Source organism: Orbicella franksi, chromosome 1, assembly GCF_964199315.1.
Source record: "Orbicella franksi chromosome 1, jaOrbFran1.1, whole genome shotgun sequence".
Lineage (NCBI taxonomy): Eukaryota > Metazoa > Cnidaria > Anthozoa > Scleractinia > Merulinidae > Orbicella > Orbicella franksi.
In genome coordinates, this window is record NC_138145.1 from 39650927 (window position 1) to 39671721 (window position 20795).

General features: G+C 39.4%; 2 protein-coding genes and 1 pseudogene across 2 annotated transcripts in view; all 3 read right to left on the minus strand.

Annotated features, from left to right (window-relative positions):
• Positions 1 to 1934: 1934 nt before the first annotated feature.
• LOC145500189 (uncharacterized) lies at positions 1935 to 10225 on the minus strand (annotated as a pseudogene).
• The window catches only part of LOC145482149 (uncharacterized), a 181214-nt gene continuing 170606 nt past the window's right edge, over positions 10188 to 20795 (minus strand). The window contains exon 3 of the mRNA XM_081460762.1: positions 10188 to 10257. The gene's annotated coding sequence lies outside the window, so the exon portion shown is untranslated. The remainder of the gene's footprint in view (positions 10258 to 20795) is intronic.
• LOC145500278 (uncharacterized) overlaps positions 10799 to 20795 on the minus strand; it is a 154164-nt gene continuing 144167 nt past the window's right edge. The window contains exons 6-7 of the mRNA XM_081479803.1: positions 13670 to 18680; positions 10799 to 10871 (exon numbers count right to left, since the gene is read on the minus strand). Of these exons, the coding sequence (XP_081335929.1) occupies positions 10799 to 10871; positions 13670 to 18680 (5084 nt within the window). The remainder of the gene's footprint in view (positions 10872 to 13669; positions 18681 to 20795) is intronic.

Below are 20795 nucleotides of genomic sequence, written 5' to 3' on the forward strand. Positions count from 1 at the left end.
ATCAATATTAAATCGATAACGGTGGAGAGAGGGTACAGTCCGATATGCCGATAATTATTGGGCAAAACATTTGACCGTCGATATCATCATTCCTTTGAACTTTTCTGCCATTAAAAAAGCAACTTTAGCCAAATGAATTCGTGATGTCCTTCAGTTTGCTGGGAATACTCATTGAAAGGTTCTTTTTAGATTTTTAACTGATTTTTCTCATCGCTTTTCGAGATAAAAAGTTACTTAATACCTTTAGAAAACAAAACAAAACAAAAAGCAGTATACATTACTAGTTCTTTTACAATTACCTTGCTTCCCGAGTCAACTGACAAATTTTTCAATGGTAGTTACACGAACAAGCCGGTACCGTTTTTTATCTAGCTGCTTTTCCACTGGAAAGTAACAAAGGAAATCTCTCAGAAGAGAACAGGATCATCAACGGCAGGCTTTCCAGAACACGAGGCACCAGTGAAAATGTTTTAAGCATTCTGTCAAGCAGGTTCAGGGTATTTTCTACCGTTATGTGTGTAAAGCCAGAGGATGCTGTCAAAATTGTCCTCTATGCAATAGCTCTGAACAACTTCGTGAGAAAAAGAGTTCAAGAGAAGTAATTCGTTATGTCCTTCACTGAACTGGAGATCATCATTGAAAGGTTCTTATTTTGACGGTCATTAGATTGCTAACGACTTTCGTTCAACAGAAGCGCAGCAACAAACGGAATGCTTGAAACTTTTTCATACCCAATGGCGAGGGAAAAGGAAAATTTATACCAGTTTAAACATTGAACGTGCATGTTAAACAACGAACGTAAAGCAACAATGTGATTTGCAATGTAAATATATAATTTTTTTCCAAACACGCGTGTGGTTCTCAAAGAGATCATTTGATTGTTTCGTTCTTTACTGTATTTAGTTCGCAACACCTTATTTCAATTCAGCCCTAGGAGAATGCCATTCCTTTGATCTTATATATGGTGAATGGTCATATTAAAAAGGACGCGCAGAAAGTCATTGGTGACGGAGTTGGCAAATTCATTTATCCCTACTGTGTTGTCAAGAATTGTGGACTACAAAACGTTTTTATCCTCCGTTTACTACCTAGTTGATGTCACCATCGTGCGTTAGTTTACAAAGCTATAACGAAAACATGCAACTGTACAAACTAAATTTTGAGCTCGTTAATTCTATCAGTCAATCAATCAATCAATCAATCAATCAGCTAGTTATTAAGTTAAGTAAGTAAGAACTTTATTTAAGGGTCAATTTTATTTAGCCCACGTGGGCTAACTGGAGACACTGTATTAACTCTACCCAAATATTTTCATTAATAGCATTATAAGATTCTCTTAAAAAAAATTTAAAATTGAAAGATTAGCAAACAAAGAAAGGATATAAAAGCGTATATGTTGTCCTAAAAAACACCTGAATTATGTTATATCAATTAAAGTTTAATATTCTAAAATTCTATATTAATGTACATTTAAAAGTCTAAAAAAATTCGTCCTTTCTTCTTAATGGATGGGCGAGGTCTCTTATTTCGGGCAAAAAATTTAATGGCCACACAGGTTGCAGCAATTGCTGTTGTTACTTAGATAACCCGTGTAATCAGTGTATCAATCAATCAATCAATCAACCAACCAACCAACCAATCAATCAATCAATCAACCAACCAACCAACCAACCAACCAACTAATCAATCAATCAACCAACCAACCAACCAACCAACGAACCAATCAATCAATCAATCAATCAATCAAACAATCAATCAATCGATCGATCGATCGATCAATTAATCAAGCAATCCAGCAATCAATCAATCAATCAATCAATCAATCAATCAGTGATGTTCATTACGTTCTGCTGAATGTAACCTTAGCTCAGCTGAATTCACATTTAAACAAAAGAATGTACTGTCTTAGCGATACCAGCGTTATCAACAAAGCTTCATATGTAGTGTACAATGGGTTTCGGTGGTTTTTGCCAGCGGACTTCACTGGTTCTTTTCTTTGCCTCGGTTTTCTTTGGTGGATTCAGGATGACGTCACAACCTTCTTTTGCTTTATCGTTGACGCAAGCCACATACTTTGTCACGTGATCGGATAAGTAAGCATGTGGCGAGGATCCCTGGGCAAGAACCTAAAGAACATGAACAGTGAATTTAGCTCCAAAATTAAAACTAATAACATTGCCGCCTCTTCTGCTAAGATTTTCCTCTATTCAAACACTCCGGGCCTTGGATTTCGTTTGCCTCACAAGGCTTGATACATAGGATTGCAGTGAGTGTTTTTGTTGTATAAATGAGCTCCACACATCTTTACACTACATTGAAATTACGCCCTACGACCCATCTCCGTACCCCAGCACTCTTTCCCTATTTTCTCCGTTTTGGACCCCATTCGTAGCTACAGTGTATGTTGCACATCTATGACATGAACTTAGTTGACCGGCAAACAAGCTTTCTGATCTGTTTATCCCTCTCTCTTCCTTTGAAAAGTCTCAAAAAGAGAGTGCAAGTAAGAGCAAACGCACCTGATAGTGAAAGTCTCTTAGACTGAAATCTTTGCCCAGAGTTCCCTTAGAATAGCTTCTGGATTTCTTTATCTCTAGCTGACCAATCGTGTAAGCGGTCGCTTGTCCGGGGTCGCTCTGCTACCAAGTCACCTGACGAGGGTATAAAAGAACATTGCTCGAATATGTTCAAAAATTGCTTAACAACAGATGTGAAGAGGACAACATATAAACCAAAGTAAACTGAATGAATTGATTTTAGTGAGAAATGAAATGATTTCAGACATCCTGGCAGATTAATTTAGGCTCCACTGGGATTTGAACTTATTCTTAATCAAGCTCCCTGCTGGGTCAATACGTTCTGACCTATCTTAACGTCCAGCTAATTAGAATAATGCAACATACTCAGCTATGTCGAGAGGTACTGGATCTGGTATTTTTGTTCAACTTCTCAGTAATCCGTTGATCAGCCTTACGTCATGTCTAGTTGAAATATTTATTGTTTATTGCTGTTTTGTAGAAACTGTTTGGTCTGTGGAAAGTGTTTAGTATGAAGAAACGAAACTATCTTAGGGATAATTAACTGCGATCTTAAATCAGTATTCACGTAGATATACAGAGATGGCGGAACGTATTTTGAATTGGGCCGGGGGGGGGGGGGGATGGCTTACAAGCTCTGCGCTAACTTGTAGGGTGTCTGGAGATATTTGTAAAATTATCATTTTATGTATTTTTTGCTTGGAAATAGGGGGAGTTAACCCCCCTGTGCCCCCTCCCAGCTCCGCCGTCCCTGATATATAGAGTTTCTCCCGAGCATAAAACCACAAGAAATATAACCCCTTCTCCTTCACTTCTCGCTGCGAGTCGTTGATTGTACTTTTAGTAAAGAATTGTGAATTGCTGGGCCATTTTTTTTTAACTCTCGCGGGCTACAAATGAATATCAGGGGTTCAAGTGTAATGCTCACTTGATAGAAAAGTGGAAATTTGTTGCTGTCAGTATAGACTTAGAGCTATTTTCTCACCTCCTTCTGGGCAAGGTCTGTATCGTCCCACGCGTATTTACTAAAGTAATCCAGGGCCGTGTCTCTTGTGAAACAAAAATAGTGCAAACCAGTGTCCAAGATCAATCGAAGAGCTCGCCATACCTACATTAACAAGAGTGGAGATAACTACAAGGAAAACAGTCGTTTTTGGAACAAAATAAGAGATAACTGCCACCACAATTACGTTCTTAAAGGAGCTCAGTGACAGTAGTTTAAGTTATTTTGGCCACGTACGAAATTACTTTTAAATTGAAGGGAACCTGAAAGTAGTAGTTGACTAAGATGGAAAAACACTAGAGGGATAATAATAAACTATAAAGAAACAAGGACCGTTAAGGATGGAGAAGATTGACATGGATTACAAACGACGAACTTGAAAAATTTAAGCTAAGCGTTTCAGGATGCGCAAAACGTGACGTAGCTTCTTTAAGAGTGATGGTGTTGCAATAAAACAAAACAATAATTAAGGGAATTAAAACATAAAAACATCTGCCATTGAGTTCACGAGGCATGATATATGGCGTCACTTTGCATAACCACATAAGTTGCCTCTTTCTGTAGAAAGCTATCCAGATATATTCTTATATTGTTAAACAATCTTAGCAGTTTCGTTGCGTGTTCGCGTTTGATACAACAAGCTGGTACAATTTGATGGATGATCTTCAGTAAATTTTTGATGACGGCGGAAAACTACTCTTACAATCATTATGTAACGTAACGTAACAAAACATAACGTAACGTAATATAGCATAGCGTAAAGTAGCGTAACGTAACATGACACACATGCAACATGTAGCAAGATGAGTAACCAATAAAGAACCAGTAGAACCGACCTAAAAGTTAATGATGTGTTACTCTAAAATGATAAACTAAAATTTGAGCCTGAGAGCCCTTTTAAATGGCAAAGAGTAGGTTGTTTCCAAAATGCTTCAGAATTAGCCCTTCTTCAATAGATGAAAAATGAGTAAACAATAGCTTTGATTGGCGCACTCTCTCCTTACCTGCCACTTCAGCATTCCAAACTTCTGCATGGGTTCATACTTGTAAGTGTCTGTATCTTCAGCTATGAGCGGATTGTCAGCATATAGAGCCCAATCTTCTGTAAACGCCGTGTAATAGGTGACGCTGTCAAGCCAACTAATCACACCGCCGCAGTTGTCACGGAAATGTTCTGTGTTACCTTGAACGTTAGGAATAACTATGAGAACGAGTTTTCTATGAGCAAGGAATCGACGAGGAACAGTTTCGTTGATCACCAAATCCAGGCAGGTTTAGTACAATAACTTGACAGGAACACAGAACTAGCACGAGCCTTGTTGATGTAATGATAGCGCGAGCAAAGAGAATCTACATTTTGATGATCAAAATGAATGATTTTTTTGTCGCGGTGTTTTCAAAAAGAAATATAAAACATGCTCTCCGAGTTTCTATCGAGTTATAGGGGCTTGTGTTTCCACAGCATTTCTCGTTCTCCCAAATTTCCTCATGTGTTTCGATAACTGGGTGTTGCTCATTGTTGTAGAGCAGTTTTCATAGCAAAACTGAAGTAATCATTCTGGCCAATTAAAAATTTCACAGACAATCCAGTAAACCAATCAGAACTCAAAGCAATACATGTAGCCAATGCAAAGCGCGGGAAAACGTGTGGAAGCGAGTAATGATTGGTTACTTCTGATTAGATGACAAAATGGCACGTGTTTTTTAAGTCCATTGCTTAGCGTCACAGTTATGCGCAACCAAACCAAATGCGAATGGCTTTCGATACTCAAATGAAAACCGCTCTATATATTTTTCAGTCAAAAAGTTTTGGAATAGTTTTCCTTTCGTTACGAGAAACGTTAACCTGCGGGCTGTTGGGTTTTATTAGCGAGTTGACCTCACTAAAAGAACCAATAAGCTTCGCAACTTTTTGGCTTCATCAACGATCACCTCATAGAAATTGAGAGCGAAAATCTAATTGTTATTTAGCGAACAGTAGTTGAGGTGTGTTGCACATCCGCGAACAATTAAACCGCTTTCAACCTCTTTTGGTGAGTGAACAGTGAGTTACACTACTGCGACTCGTTGACTGTGTGTAACTGCCGTTAAATTTTAAAAATAAAATAACCCTTTCGATATAGGAACTTATAATGTTACTTCTCAAACTCATTAATAATTCATCAAGTTAAAACAAGGAAAATAAAAACCGTGAGGTAGGTTTGGATACCCGGTCTTAGTTAGCATAGATTTTGATGATTTTACTTGTCTGTTTACTCCTTAGTTTTCGTTTCGATTTAGAAGATATATCAAACTCTCTAGACAGTGTTTCATCGGCTATCCAAACACCTCGAATTTCGTCAAAAATACTACGCTGTGCGTCGTATTTTCAACTCTATTCTCGGTGTTTGGATATCCCGATGAAACACCGTCTCTCGTGTTTGATGTATTACATAAAATGTTATAATAAAAAGTAGGTGGTTGTTGTAGATAACTCTGCCGTTGAATTCTTGTGCCTCTTAAATGTACTGAGGTGGCAAGAAATTTCAGATATATAAAATGTAATCTGCTTCCCACAGTGAATCTGCAAGATACAACTACTTATGTAACACTTTTGAATGGTACACCGTGGAATATCCCACGAGTCAATTGCATTTTCTCGATATACACACGTGTCTTTAGGCGACTGTGAATACCAAAAAAAAAAATGAGACACGTGGGATATATCGATATTCCATGGTATACCACGAGAGAGCGTTGCATAACTATTTTATACAATGCCATAGAAAATACAGTGGCCAGCGCAATCAATACCACATAAAACGCAGCGCACGATGGAAAGGTTGGATGTAATACTGTCGAATATACAAAGGCTTTCCTGTATTCTGATTGGCTGTATTTTCTTTGGTATGGTATAAAGGGTAATACTTAATTGCCTTGGTAGAAAATTATTTAATAAACTAAGTCTAGTAAAACGCTAACCTGTGTATGGTGTCCAGGCCTCGCCTCATCAGCGTTGACGCTCCATTCAGAGAATCTGCGACCTAAATTTCCCAGGAAAAATGAAAGGTTGTATTTTGCACTTCGTGTGCAATCTGCGCCAGCACTTTGGTAGCTTTGAGCTCCACTCGATGGGTTCAGGTTAGGCTGCATATCAACTGGACAGACGGGTGTGGTAGCTTTATCTTCAGTAAAGTGGAACAGTGGAATAGTCTTGGGTATCTGACGTCACAAGCGGAAACAACAAAAGAGATTTTTTTTCTGTATTCACAGAATTTTAAAAAAAGCACGCTTGGAATAATTTCGCCTTGACCAATGCATACTTTTGTTAATCAAGCTTTTAAATTTCAAAGTGTTAAATGACAATTCGCTTTAGAAACGTCTGATCTCGCAGTCCTTTGCGGGACGGTTACTAGGGACAAGACTGTGAGATCGTTTCCAAAGTGGCTCATCTCACATACACGGAAGATCGTGAATTTATTATACGTGTCAGTCACTACATCAAGTGGTTTTTACGATTTGATCAAAGCTATTCTTCCTCTTGTCAATTTTAACAGGATTTCATATTGAGCCACAAAATTTCGAGGAAAGGGATGACATATTACGTAGGTTTTTGGTTGAATTCTGGATGAGCTTAATTTCGAGGCGGGATACGAAGTGAAACTTCTTCGTCAAAGCATGATATGCGCTGCGCAAGCAGGATACCCACGCTTTTAAAATTAATGGCGATATACGAAATAAAAAAATATAGCAAATTGCGATTTTTTAGTAGGGGTATTAATTGGTCCCATTCAGTTTAAAAGTACTTGCAAAATTTAGCCTTTGCTCGAATTGCTCGCAAAAACTAGATGAGTGCTCCTTGCTCGTGTTCGAAAATGTTTTACAGCTGTTCGCATGCTCGGATTCTTGTTCAGATTCTCTGTCGTGTAGCGGAAGCATAATTTGCATCTTGGAACCAAAATTGACGCTGGAAACAATGTTTCTAGTTTTGTGAAAGTGGGAAACGTTGGGAAGACATGCGCGTGATATGAATGCGTCTGGAAACATTCATTCTGGAAACATGCTTCCTCGTTTAATCATAAAAATTACAATTTCCTCGATTGTGATTGGTTTAAACAATTCCTATTTTCCACTAATTTACTTGCCAAGTTGTTATCGGACCGTTTGTTATTAGACAGTTTGTTATTTAACAGTTCAATAAGCCAATCACATTCAAAGTTGTAGTTACGTGCGTGCGTGGGTGCGCGCGCTTGCTTTTATGTTTTTGGCGCCTAATTACCGGTAGAAGGTGCGGTGACCTTAGAATGTTACATCTCCATTGTAGGTATTTTAATGCAAATTTTCCCTTTCTTTAATATCTTGGCTATTCTTCTATTCTGGGAAATTGTAATTTTTATGATTAATTGGTAATAAGACATCGTGTTGTCCAATTCGGTCGGTAATCATAAACGCGATGAACAAATCCGACTCCCGCTGCACGGTCGTCCGATTTTGTTATCACTCTTATGATAACAGACCGAGTTAGACTCCACTCAGTCCTATTACCATAACTGACGTCCACGCGCGTAAGAATTTTTAACGAAAGGCACCCGCAAAAGTAGAAAGTAACTTAGAGACATGAGGACATAAGGAATATTACTATTACTAATCCACCCTCAGAGCTTGTAAGATCTGTATAGCTGCCATTGGCTAGACCCTAGAAGCCTCCGAATGAATTTTCATTGCGTTGAATCTTTTTCAGTCAATCAGCTTGAAACCGGTTTGCCGATCATGGAATCCGCAACTCGAAATGCGTGTTAGATTACTTGGTGCAAAACGTTTCCTTCTAATAAAGGAGAGATTCCGGCTAGCGCAAAATTTTTACGAAGTGCTCGTTGCATTCGCCATTTGTAGTTTCTAAAGTGCTCGCAAAACTAAACGCACTGCTCGCATGCTCGCAGACCCTGATTCGAACTTGAAAGTAAGCGTTGTTATAACAGTCCTACCTAATTCCTATTGAGCCATCATAAACAAAATCTTTATGTACGCACGGCCGTGCTCAATAAAATGACGTGTGTAGTTTCATTTCAGCTGAAGCATTTGGAGGAATTGTGCGACAGCAAAAACATTTGATGGATCATAATTTGCGATAACCAAGTTTAGCCTCTTTATCAAAACGAGGCCTGGTTTACAACCAGTCATATGAAAATGAGTTTACTTTGCATGTGAATGAAATCTCATTTTCATATGAAAGGATGGGCATCAACACTCGCTTTAAGAAAGAGGCTAAAGTTAATTCGGAGATGGCTACATTATTGCTTTATCATTCGATCGCCAAGTTTGTTCTCATATTTAAGTCAATTTCTGGCAGCTCACGGAAGCGATCTGCCAGTTTTTCACCCGAGAGCCCGGTTACAATTACGCATAAGTAAAATATTTTTTGCAGCAAAACACATTTAGACGGTATTACACATGAGCAGACCATTATTTGTAGGCAGTAATTTGCAGGTCACGTGGTGGGCTTTCGGCGAATGGAAAGGAAGAAGAAATGAATGGAATAATAATAAATGTAGTTTGCATGATTTAAGAGATGACATTCTTCATCATTTCTATCGTGACAAAACCACGACATCATGGAACCAAACAGTTAATCCTTGCTTTTTGATTCAATGAATTGTCCAGAGAAATAGAAGTAAGAAGTGTTGCAACATGTAATGGCTTTTCAAAGAATTGCCTAAACTCAGTAATTGTTAATGAAGTAACATGGGGAATCCAAACTGACAGGAGGCACACTAGTTGGCTATTTACAAGCGCGGCCAAGAAGTTGAATATGGGACTAGCAAAAAATACACCAGTGAATGTTTCTTCTTCTCAGCGGTTACTGATGTATTTACCTCGAAGCGCGCTTTGGAAGCCTGGGTAGGGATAAATGGAAGGCGCGCGGTGCATGACGTGCCCTCCTTTCTATGATCCCCTCCAGAGCCTCTAAAGGAGTGAACTAGTTATTTGTCATCTGGTTTCGAGTCCTAAAACATCAAGTTATGATTAAAACTTATCAAGGTCTTACTTTCGCTTTGCTGAAAGTCTCTTTCATTGCCCTGAACTTTTCTGATTTGACCGTCGGTAAAAGCCAAAATTAAAGAACAACAATAAAAAGAGAAAATGCCTCGTAAATCTAGAAAAAAATTCAATTGATATTAAATGCACATCTTTTAATCAGTTCAAAGGACCTCTGTACAACGCCTGTATTTGCTAGCGAGACATGAACACTGAAAACACTCGCATTAGCTACTTTATTTACACCTCTATTTAGTTGCGTATTATTTATTAAGCTATTCCTTATCACCTAGTCGACTAACTTACTACTTAACCGATTTCACTGGTTTGGTTGCCAACTCGAAAGCGTCTGCTTCCTTGACCACTACAGACTTCTTTTTGTTTTGTTTGTTTTTCTGTTTGTTTGTTATTTAATACGACTAATTATTGTAATTGAAACAATTGTGAGAACCTGAACTTTCACTTGAAGCTACTTAAACACTAAAAACTGAAGTCAAAGCTCTGTGCTCTGGTCGCACGGTGCATCTTAGTCAATGATACTTCGAGAAAAATAATTGGTTTCTCTAGCTATCATCAACTGTCATTTACATGATCAACCGGCGCGAGGAAGTTTGCGATAATTATAATGAAATATAGTATATTTTAAGCTTACTCTAGCTTCTACTGCCATGCTTTTGCCGCGTAAATCATTAAGAGATGGTCCTAGGTAAACTCAGAGCCTTTGTATATGGAAAAACATTGTTTGGTAGTTTCTGAATAGCAGAGAACCGTTTACATGAGAAATCTTGGGTGACCCTGGGTAGAGAACAAGTTGCTTTGAAGGCAAGGGGCTTGCAGACACCACCCCTACCTGGGATACATTGGGACTTAAAGAGCACGAGCAAACTCGACATCTGGGGGGCCTGAGTTTTTGACATAACCAGTAAAGAATAGGAGGGGGAGGGGTAACCCTCCTGAGGAGAAACTATATCTTGAGTACTTGCGTCTGACTACTGACTACTCACTGATCATCTACTACTACGTTCGTTTCTCATTAACCAGTCTTGTCGCGGAGTTACTCCTGGCAAAAATTAAATCGTCTCTTTAATTCAAACTGTGCATATATTCAGGGAAAAGCTGGGCGGCATCTTGAATTTCAATGTCAGACCCTGGGTATGACGCTGGTGCAAAGCAAGCCTCCAAAAGTAGAAACGTAAAGAATGATTGTATCTCTGACTGAGATATGCTCGCCAAATAAAACGATTTACTTCTTCATATAAGACAGATCAAAGGTCTTCTCAATATAACCAAGGTATGAAATATCTTCTTTCTTTAAAGTGCACCTAACCCCAAATTTTTTTTTCGCTAAAACGAATCTAGGCTTTATTTGAAGCATTTGGGCGAAGAAATTTTTGAATTTGGTTGAGTCCTCGATTTTCTATGCCCTTTCAAAGTTGCGCTTGAAGTATTTCACTACCGCGTTTTAGGAAGTCTTGGGCGACGGTTCCTGATGACGTCTACCCAGGAACCAAACAGAATGGCGCCTCTGTCAGCTCTCTGTATTTGCTGGAGAAAATGGAAAACAAAACTAATCGTTCCGATGTATTTTGGGGCTAAAACGTCCAAGCTTTGTCTCAGAATCATTTTGTTTCGTCACTGGAGTCAGAGTTAAGTTTCGATTTGGAAGACACCAAAATAAACTTCGATCGAGCACGTTCGACAACTGTGAACTCACTGCTTAGAGCTTTGAGAACAATTTACAATATTTCAAGCGAAGAAGGGGAAGACTTCTTTGCCGACGAGTTGCTTGTATATTAGGAATGGAAAGCTAGATACGAAGTGGAGGAGCAGGCAAACGAAAAGCAGGAAAGAAAACTCAAGGACTGCTTTGGATGGTAATTTCGTCAACTAAACATAAGTTTCCCACTCGTGTTTATAGCCCGTTTACATTTGTCCTTAGCGAGAATGTATTTTGTCAAGGTATGATTTTCCTGTTAAATCCAGTTTGTGTTTTACTTTCTGTTGAATGCTTCATGTTTATAAGAGCGACGCACGCGTTGCAGTTTTCGAGACTTGACGACCTCCAAAACATTGGCTTCGATCCATTGCAAAACGTACTGTTTGAACCTGTATTTTTGAAGCTGCGAGAACAAGGTGGAAGGAAACATTTCATACAATTACCGATTTCACATTGTCACACGTTTTAAGTCGTAACTCCAAATAACCAATGTAAATTGTTCTCAAAGTTTGCAGTGAAATTCGTCGGATAAGCGAAAAGGATGTGTTCCCTAAGCGGTCCGCAGATAATGTTCCGCGGTCATATTTACGACACTATTGCACAGAATCTCTGTCGCACTGCTGATTTCCAAACCTTCGAAAAACTCTGTGAGTCTAACAATTTTGTTATGATGTAATTCTAAAAGATTAATTTTCTACTTTTATCTAATTCGAAAGAGAAATAAGTGCTGGTTAGCGGCGTACAGTTGCGACCTATTTACATATCAGTTAATACGCTTCTTGATCATGATCGGATCACACAACTTTGCCGGTTATGTTATAAATACTGCGGGATTGTAAGATATAAATTTTCGGTAGTATTTCTAAAAATTTCTTGTTAGCTTTAAGCAGAAAATTTATGAAAATAGCGTTCGAAAGTCTGCGGAACAAATTCCAGTGGGAATTCTTTAATGGTTCTCACAGATTCAGTTCGCTTGTTTCGGTTCGACAAAATCAACCGTCGTTTACGTCTTTATTGTACCATTAGCCGATCATCGTCAGTAAATTGTACAGTATATCTTTCTTTAAACCTGGGATATTACTGCAACAGCCGATAGCACCTCTGGAAGGCGTTTCTGCGCACTTTTGGAATGTGTATTGCACAATCCTGAAGAAAATGAGAGGACGTGAGATATCGAACCTTCCTGGGTAGACGTCACAAGAGCCGCTGGACCCATTCTCCTCAAACTCGGTCGTGAAACAAAATGGCGATGTTTTGGAGCTATTTTCGAGATTTCGTCGGGGCACAGAAAATCGAGGATTTCACGGAATCCAAAAATTTTTTCGCAGAACTATTTCAAATAACAAGTACATTCGCTTTAGCGAAAAAAAAATTTGGGGTTAGGAGCACTTTAAGAAAGCAGATTTTGTTTTGCTCGAGAGGAGTACGCAATGGACCAGCTTTAGCAAAATAACGTGACATGTTATTAGTGGTAGCTCTGTGTAGATTTTTAGCATACTCAAGTATCTGCCTCAGTGCAGGAAAAATTTCGCAATGTCTTTGCCTACAAGGGCATTCAGAGTGCACCTCCAATAGTATTATGAGCTTTCGTGCGTTTTTATAGCTCAAAGGTATAATTGAAAAAATGCCAACAAATCACTTTTAACGACATTATATTTTAAGCAGAGCATCACCTAGATTACGCTTAAACACTTATACTGCACACTCTCTAATAAAATAGAATTCTACGAGAGGTTAAAAAATCCGTTGACCGTTTGCAAATATCTGCATTGGTTTCGGAGATATGTTTGAAAATTGCGTAAAATATGCAAATGAGAGGGCTGAGACGTCTTACACTCAACCAAATACTACATCAAGTATATAAATAGAACTATCTCGGTCAATTTGCGGCAGAAACCATTGAAACTTGGTAGGCTATTATTCCTACATGCAACACACCTAAGGCTATAAAAATTTTGGTTCCCAAAGCAACCCACTCTTTCCAAGTAATCTTCAACCTGATTTCAATATTTTAATGATTTACAGCTCAACAAATATTAAACAAGGCTATGAACTCGACCTAACATATTTATATGCTTGCTGGATCATGCAAATCAGGTATCATTGGCAAATATCAATGTAGAACGCTACAGATGGCCAGAAAGGTCTTTAATATCGGGGAGGTCTGAAACCCATTATGTTGCCATGGTAACAGAATCTTATGCTCATAATGTGGAGCATCTATTTTAAAAACTTGAATACCTCTAGAACGATAAGAGATAATTAAATATAGTAAACAGAGTTTTTCTTTTCATACAGACTACTTGTCTATGTTTTAAAATGGTTTAAATAGGAAAGATGCGATTTTCGTCATAGTACCTCTTTAAGGAAACTTACTCTTATTTTCCAAAGTCAAATGTCACGTTATCTCCAATCAGCATAAATGGTGCCCACTCGGAAACCCTGTCAAAGCCGTTACCTCTCATCCACTTCATGGCCTGGTGAAGAGATTCACTGGCACTCTCACCACGAACAAGATGCTCGTAGAATTGAAACATCAGCTGCTCTGTTGCTTTGTCACTTATGGCCCATAGAGCCACCAAAACGGACCGTGCACCAGATCCTAAGAACGCTCGAGCGATCCCAACGACTCCTTCGGTTCTAATCTTCCCACACGCACTATGGCAGCAGCTAAGTACCACCAGCTTAGCACGCAATTCAACTTGTGCAATGTCCGACATCCTCAAAAGATAATCTTCTTCTTCTGGAGTCCTGTCAGAAGGGCGTACCGGAGAAAGGGCAATTTCTCCTCGGTCAGCATTACCATGGGCTGCAAAATGTATCAGACTCACTGAATGTAACCTGTCAAGTACCGCCTGCTTTGTGGCCTTCTCTCCTAGCAAAGGTTGAACACCTAGCAGTCGTCCAATCATGGCTGCTTCATTTCTTGCCCATGGTAACCTAGAGACGGGCATTTTCTTTCCTTTGTAACGCACAGTACCGACAGCTGGATCCCCCACTATTAGAGCACCAGTCTGACTGTGATAGTCTGGAGGACTGTCCTGAATGAGCTTGAGAGTCGTCAAAGAAGGAACAATGCGGATTCTGAATTTTTCTGATAAATACCTCCCGCCTTCATCTGTCAACGCTGGAAATGGAACTTGGTTTAAGCAGCGATCAGGAACAACAATGAGCTCGGGCTCCTCAAGTAGATCATCTACCGGACTGATTAACATTCTGTAGTACACAGAAAAGCTCGATTCGGAGCTTCCACTTTCTTCATCTTCTTCCTCTATAAGTCTCAATGCTGCGAGGGTCTGAACGTCATTTAAAGATCGATCTTCGCAATCTTCCTCGCGTAAAATACCAAATCTTCGAAAGCTTGTAGCGAAGAAATCATGTAACTTGCCAACTAGTCCGGCACCAACTAGTTTCTCATCTACTGTTATTCTTCGGAAATGAATGATTCCACTTGTCTTGAGAACCCAGAAAATCAGATCAAAATCATGATAAGAAATGTACAGACAAGAAGAGTTGCTTTCGTTTTTCATAATATTTTCAATACCAATCCAGGATTGCGGATCAGCTGAGATGTGGCTTTCAACAGAATACTGAGTTGCCATCAAGTCCGCCAATGCTCTAGCCCGTGCCAGCTCTAAAACATAAAGTGCATGGTTTGGATTTCGCGAAAAGCAAAAGAATGCACTAAGATTCCGGTAGGTAAAATCGCGAACGTCTGAAGACGATACCTTAAAATCGTCGTTGTCCCTTAGAAAACTTCGTAAAGATTCGCTTTTTTTCATACTCAGCAACAGACAGTCAAACGCTTCCTGGATCTTGTATTGAGATAACTTCACCACAGTAAGAAGACAAAGAATTTTAAACTCTCTCTCTAAGTCCTTGATTTCTTCAGCAATTAAGAGTGCCTTTTCAATATAATCTTCAGCCATGACATATTTACCAACTGATTGATAAAATGCTGCTAAGCTTCCGTAAACTGTTGCTTCTCCCTCTTTGTCACCGATTTCTATTGTGATGGCAAGTGCTTTTTCAAAATATTCTTTAGCCTTGTCATGTTCACCAAGAGATTCAAAAACAGTTCCTAATTTTCCGTACGAGCTGGCTTCTCCACTTTTGTCACCGATTTGTATTTTGATGGCAAGTGCTTTCTCAATATATTCTTTAGCCTTGTCATATTCACCAAGAGATCTAAACACAACTCCTAAGTTTCCGTGCGAGGTGGCTTCTCCATCTTTGTCACCGATTTGTTTTCTGATGGCAAGTGCTTTCTCAAGATATTCTTTAGCCTTGTCATATTCACCAAGAGATTGAAACACAGTTCCTAAGTTTCCGTAATCTGCTGCTTCTCCCGCTTTGTCACCAATTTGTATTCTCATGGCAAGTGCTTTCTCAAGATATTCTTTGGCCTTGTCATATTCACCAAGAGATTTAAACACAGTTCCTAGGTTTCCGTACGAGGTGGCTTCTCCATCTTTGTCACCTATTTGTATTTTGATGGCAAGTGCTTTCTCAAGATGTTCTTTAGCCTTATCATATTCACCACGAGATTTAAACACAATTCCTAAGTTTCCGTACGAGCTGGCTTCTCCCTTTTTGTCACCGACTTGTGATCTGATGGCAAGTGCTTTCTCGAGATATTCCTTAGCCTTGTCATATTCACCAAGAGATTGAAACACGATTCCTAAGTTTCCGTAATCTGCTCCTTCTCCATCTTTGTCACCGATTTGCATTTTGATAGCAAGTGCTTTCTCAAGATATTCTTTAGCTTTGTCATATTCACCAAGAGATGTAAACACAGTTCCTAAGTTTCCGTACGAGATGGCTTCTCCCTCGTTGTCACCAATTTGTATTCTGATGGCAAGTGCTTTCTCAAGATATTCTTTAGCCTTCTCATATTCACCAAGAGATTTAAACACGATTCCTAAGTTTCCGTAATCTGCTGCTTCTCCCCGTTTGTCACCAATTTGTATTCTGATAACAAGTGCTTTCTCAAGATATTCTTTAGCTTTGTCATATTCACCAAGAGATGTAAACACGATTCCTAAGTTTCCGTAATCTGCTCCTTCTCCCTCTTTGTCACCAATTTGTATTCTGATGGCAAGGGCTTTCTCAAGATATTCTTTAGCCTTCTCATATTCACCAAGAGATTTAAACACGATTCCTAAGGTTCCGTAATCTGCTGCTTCTCCATGTTTGTCACCAATTTGTATTCTGATAACAAGTGCTTTCTCAAGATATTCTTTAGCTTTGTCATATTCACCAAGAGATGTAAACACAGTTCCTAAGTTTCCGTACGAGATGGCTTCTCCCTCTTTGTCACCAATTTGTATTCTGACGGCAAGTGCTTTCTCAAGATATTCTTTAGCCTTCTCATATCCACTAAGAGATTTAAACACGATTCCTAAGTTTCCGTAATCTGCTGCTTCTCCCTGTTTGTCACCAATTTGTATTCTGATAACAAGTGCTTTCTCAAGATATTCTTTAGCCTTGTCATATTCACCAAGAGATGTAAACACGATTCCTAAGTTTCCGTAATCTGCTGCTTCTCCACCTTTGTCACCGATTTGTATTCTGATGGCAAGTGCATTCTCAAGATATTCTTTAGCCTTGTCATATTCGCCAAGAGATGTAAACACAGTTCCTAATCTTCCGTACGAGCTGGCCTCTCCATCTTTGTCACCGATTTGTATTCTGATGGCAAGTGCTTTCTCAAGATATTCTTTAGCCTTGTCATATTTACCAAGAGATTTAAACACGATTCCTAAGTTTTCGTATGAGTTGGCTTCTCCCCTTTTGTCACCGATTTGTATTTTGATGGCAAGTGCTTTCTCAAGATATTCTTTAGCCTTGTCATATTCACCAAGAGATTGAAACACGATTCCTAAGTTTCCGTACGAGGTGGCTTCTCCATCTTTGTCACCGATTTGTATTTTGATGGCAAGTGCTTTCTCAAGATATTCTTTAGCCTTGTCATATTCACCAAGAAATTTAAACACGGTTCCTAAGTTTCCGTACAAGCTGGCTTCTCCATCTTTGTCACCGATTTGTATTTTGATGGCAAGTGCTTTCTTAAGATATTCTTTAGCCTTGTCATATTCACCAAGAGATCTAAACACAATTCCTAAGTTTCGGTACGAAGTGGCTTCTCCATCTTTGTCGCCGATTTGTATTTCGATAGCAAGTGCTTTCTCAAGATATTCTTTAGCCTTGTCATATTCACCAAGAGATTGAAACACTGTTCCTAAGTTTCCGTAATCTGCTGCTTCTCCCTCTTTGTCACCAATTTGTATTCTCATGGCAAGTGCCTTCTCAAGATATTCTTTAGCCTTGTCATATTCACCAAGAGATGTAAACACAGTTCCTAATCTTCCGTACGAGCTGGCCTCTCCATCTTTGTCACCGATTTGTATTCTGATAGCAAGTGCTTTCTCAAGATATTCTTTAGCCTTGTCATATTCACCAAGAGATTTAAACACGATTCCTAAGTTTTCGTACGAGTTGGCTTCTCCCCTTTTGTCACCGATTTGTATTTTGATGGCAAGTGCTTTCTCAAGATATTCTTTAGCCTTGTCATATTCACCAAGAGATTGAAACACGATTCCTAAGTTTCCGTACGAGGTGGCTTCTCCATCTTTGTCACCGATTTGTATTTTGATGGCAAGTGCTTTCTCAAGATATTCTTTAGCCTTGTCATATTCACCAAGAGATTTAAACACAGTTCCTAAGTTTCCGTACAAGCTGGCTTCTCCATCTTTGTCACCGATTTGTATTTTGATGGCAAGTGCTTTCTCAAGATATTCTTTAGCCTTGTCATATTCACCAAGAGATCTAAACACAATTCCTAAGTTTCGGTACGAGGTGGCTTCTCCATCTTTGTCGCCGATTTGTATTTCGATAGCAAGTGCTTTCTCAAGATATTCTTTAGCCTTGTCATATTCACCAAGAGATTGAAACACAGTTCCTAAGTTTCCGTAATCTGCTGCTTCTCCCTCTTTGTCACCAATTTGTATTCTCATGGCAAGTGCTTTCTCAAGATATTCTTTAGCCTTGTCATATTCACCAAGAGATTTAAACACAGTTCCTAAGTTTCCGTACGAGGTGGCTTCTCCATCTTTGTCACCTATTTGTATTTTGATGGCAAGTGCTTTCTCAAGATGTTCTTTAGCCTTGTCATATTCACCACGAGATTTAAACACAATTCCTAAGTTTCCGTACGAGCTGGCTTGTCCCTTTTTGTCACCAAATTGTAATTTGATGGCAAGGGCTTTCTTAAGATATACTTTAGCTTTGTCGTAGTCACCGAGATGATAAGATATAACGCCAATCTTTTCATCGATATATGCTTCATTCTTTTTGTCTCTCATTTCTTTCGTGATAGGAATCGCTTTCTCATAAAGTTCTCTTGCTTCTAGGTATTTATACTGCTCTTGATATATGTTGGCCAGTTTTACCATAAGATTTCCTTCCTTGTCTTTTTTACCACACTCGCGGTAAATGGTAAGAAGTTTCCTGCCGTAGATTAGTGCTTCTGTGTGATCAGGAATAAGACAGTACGCCCTGAAGATTGCTCCATAAATATCAATATGAAGGGAATTGAAAATTTCTCCTTCCGTTTTTAGCCCTGTGTTATTTAGGAAGATCAAACATTCCTTGCAGACCTTAATGCCTTTTTGCGCACGACCAGTGTTGAGAAGGAAAGTAGCAACAACCAAGCCAATAACGACGACGTGTAAAATGTCGTATATGTTATTCATGGCGTTCTCGTCTATGTACCCTAATAAAAATAACACAAATCAAGCCTTTTAGCTATTTAGAGTAATAATATTCGGTCGTACGTCCTCTTAGCCACCATCATATAAAAAAGTCTTGCCCAAGACGCGAATACAACTTCACCTGCCTAAATCTTGCCCCTCAATTACCTCCCCCCCCCACCCCCTACCCATACAATGTTGAAAACTACTACCTTCAATTTCTTTAGCCTGCGTAGCAAGCGTTTCTGTGGGGCTCGGGAGCAAAGAATTAAAGCGCGAAAAATGGAGTGAGTTAAAGAGGGGGGAGGGGGAGGGAAAGGAAGGAAACACTTGCAGACAAACCCGTGGATTTTGAAAACCGCCCACTTGGCCTTTCATGCCTGAGTACGCACACTGAGATTTCGTGCTGTCATCGGCTGTCATAAAATTAACTAATAAAATCTTCGGCCTTCCTTGGCGGAAGTGAACTTTGAACCAAAATAAACTTAAAACCTGTCAAAATATGTCTGAAACAACGAACGCACGGTGGGACGGAGAAATCTCGATGAATAAAATTTTGTAATTTATAATCAAGCTATATTTCTACTCAATCCGTCTACAAGGAAGAACTGCAAGGATGAAGTTTTAGTACAAATCTGCCAGAAAGTTAAGATGTGAGAAGTGTTCAAGTCGCGGTAGTAATCCTTGTGTTCGCAAGGTTCGAAATCTTGGATCACTGTATTAATTCGTTCAGGAATCGATACAAGGTAAAATTAGCAAGTCAACTCCCACAAAGGCGACTCCAGTAGTGAAGCGTTTGCGGGAAACGACAGATCCGCAAATGGGCTCGAGTGTTATCGCCTGTAGCAAAAACAAACAACGGAAGGTCTTCTCGAAAAACTTTGAAATTTGGCTAGGAGAGGCTTCAAACATCTGAGAGGGAAAATAACGATAATCTTGACCAGTATCTGAATAAAGATAATCTTCCCCTTGGCCAGACGAAATCACTAAGTTTTCCCACGCAGTAGTGCGAATCTTCTGTCCCGTGGTTTATTATCTTGTCCTTGGCGTATGTGGCATTCAAGAAAGTGATGGTAAAATTAAAGGAACAGCTGCAAATTGTGCCGCGCTTGCTTCTGCAATAATGTGCAGGCTTCGAAAAACCAAAGCGTCGGCATTGCACTACAGGATTTCTACCGTACTGTCGAAGCTGACGACTAAATCCTCGTTCAGCGAGAAAAGTTAAAGCGTTTTGTAAACAAGCTTCGAACGCGTCTTCTCCCTTTGTCTGGCACTCAAAGGTATTTTAAAAGATACCTTTGATCGACACATGTCAATATATTGGACTGGCCCAGCCAATCACGAGCTTCGTTCGCTGGCGAACGGAGGTTTTCAAAATATAGGGGTTTTTCTGCAAGCGTTTCCTTCCTTCCCCTCTCCCACCCCCCTCTTTCTTTTTTTTTTTTTGGCTCTCGCCCCATTTTTCGCGCAGACAAAACACCGAAAATCCCTTTCCTCGGTCTTTCTTCCAAACCCCACGGAAACGCTTGCTACGCAGGCTACAATGTCTTCTGATTTTCAACATTTTATTGGGTGGGGAGGGGGAACAGTAACGTGTTTTCAAAAGCCGGAAGCAGCGCATTTTTCAAACTTCAGTAGTAAAACACATACAATTGGTTAAATTACATAAGTGTCCCAAGGACTTTTTTCCACGATTGTAGAGGTAGGTGTATGAGTGGTTACTAGAGAATCCAACGGTAGGGTAACCCTGCTTTGGACTAGTATCTCGTCTG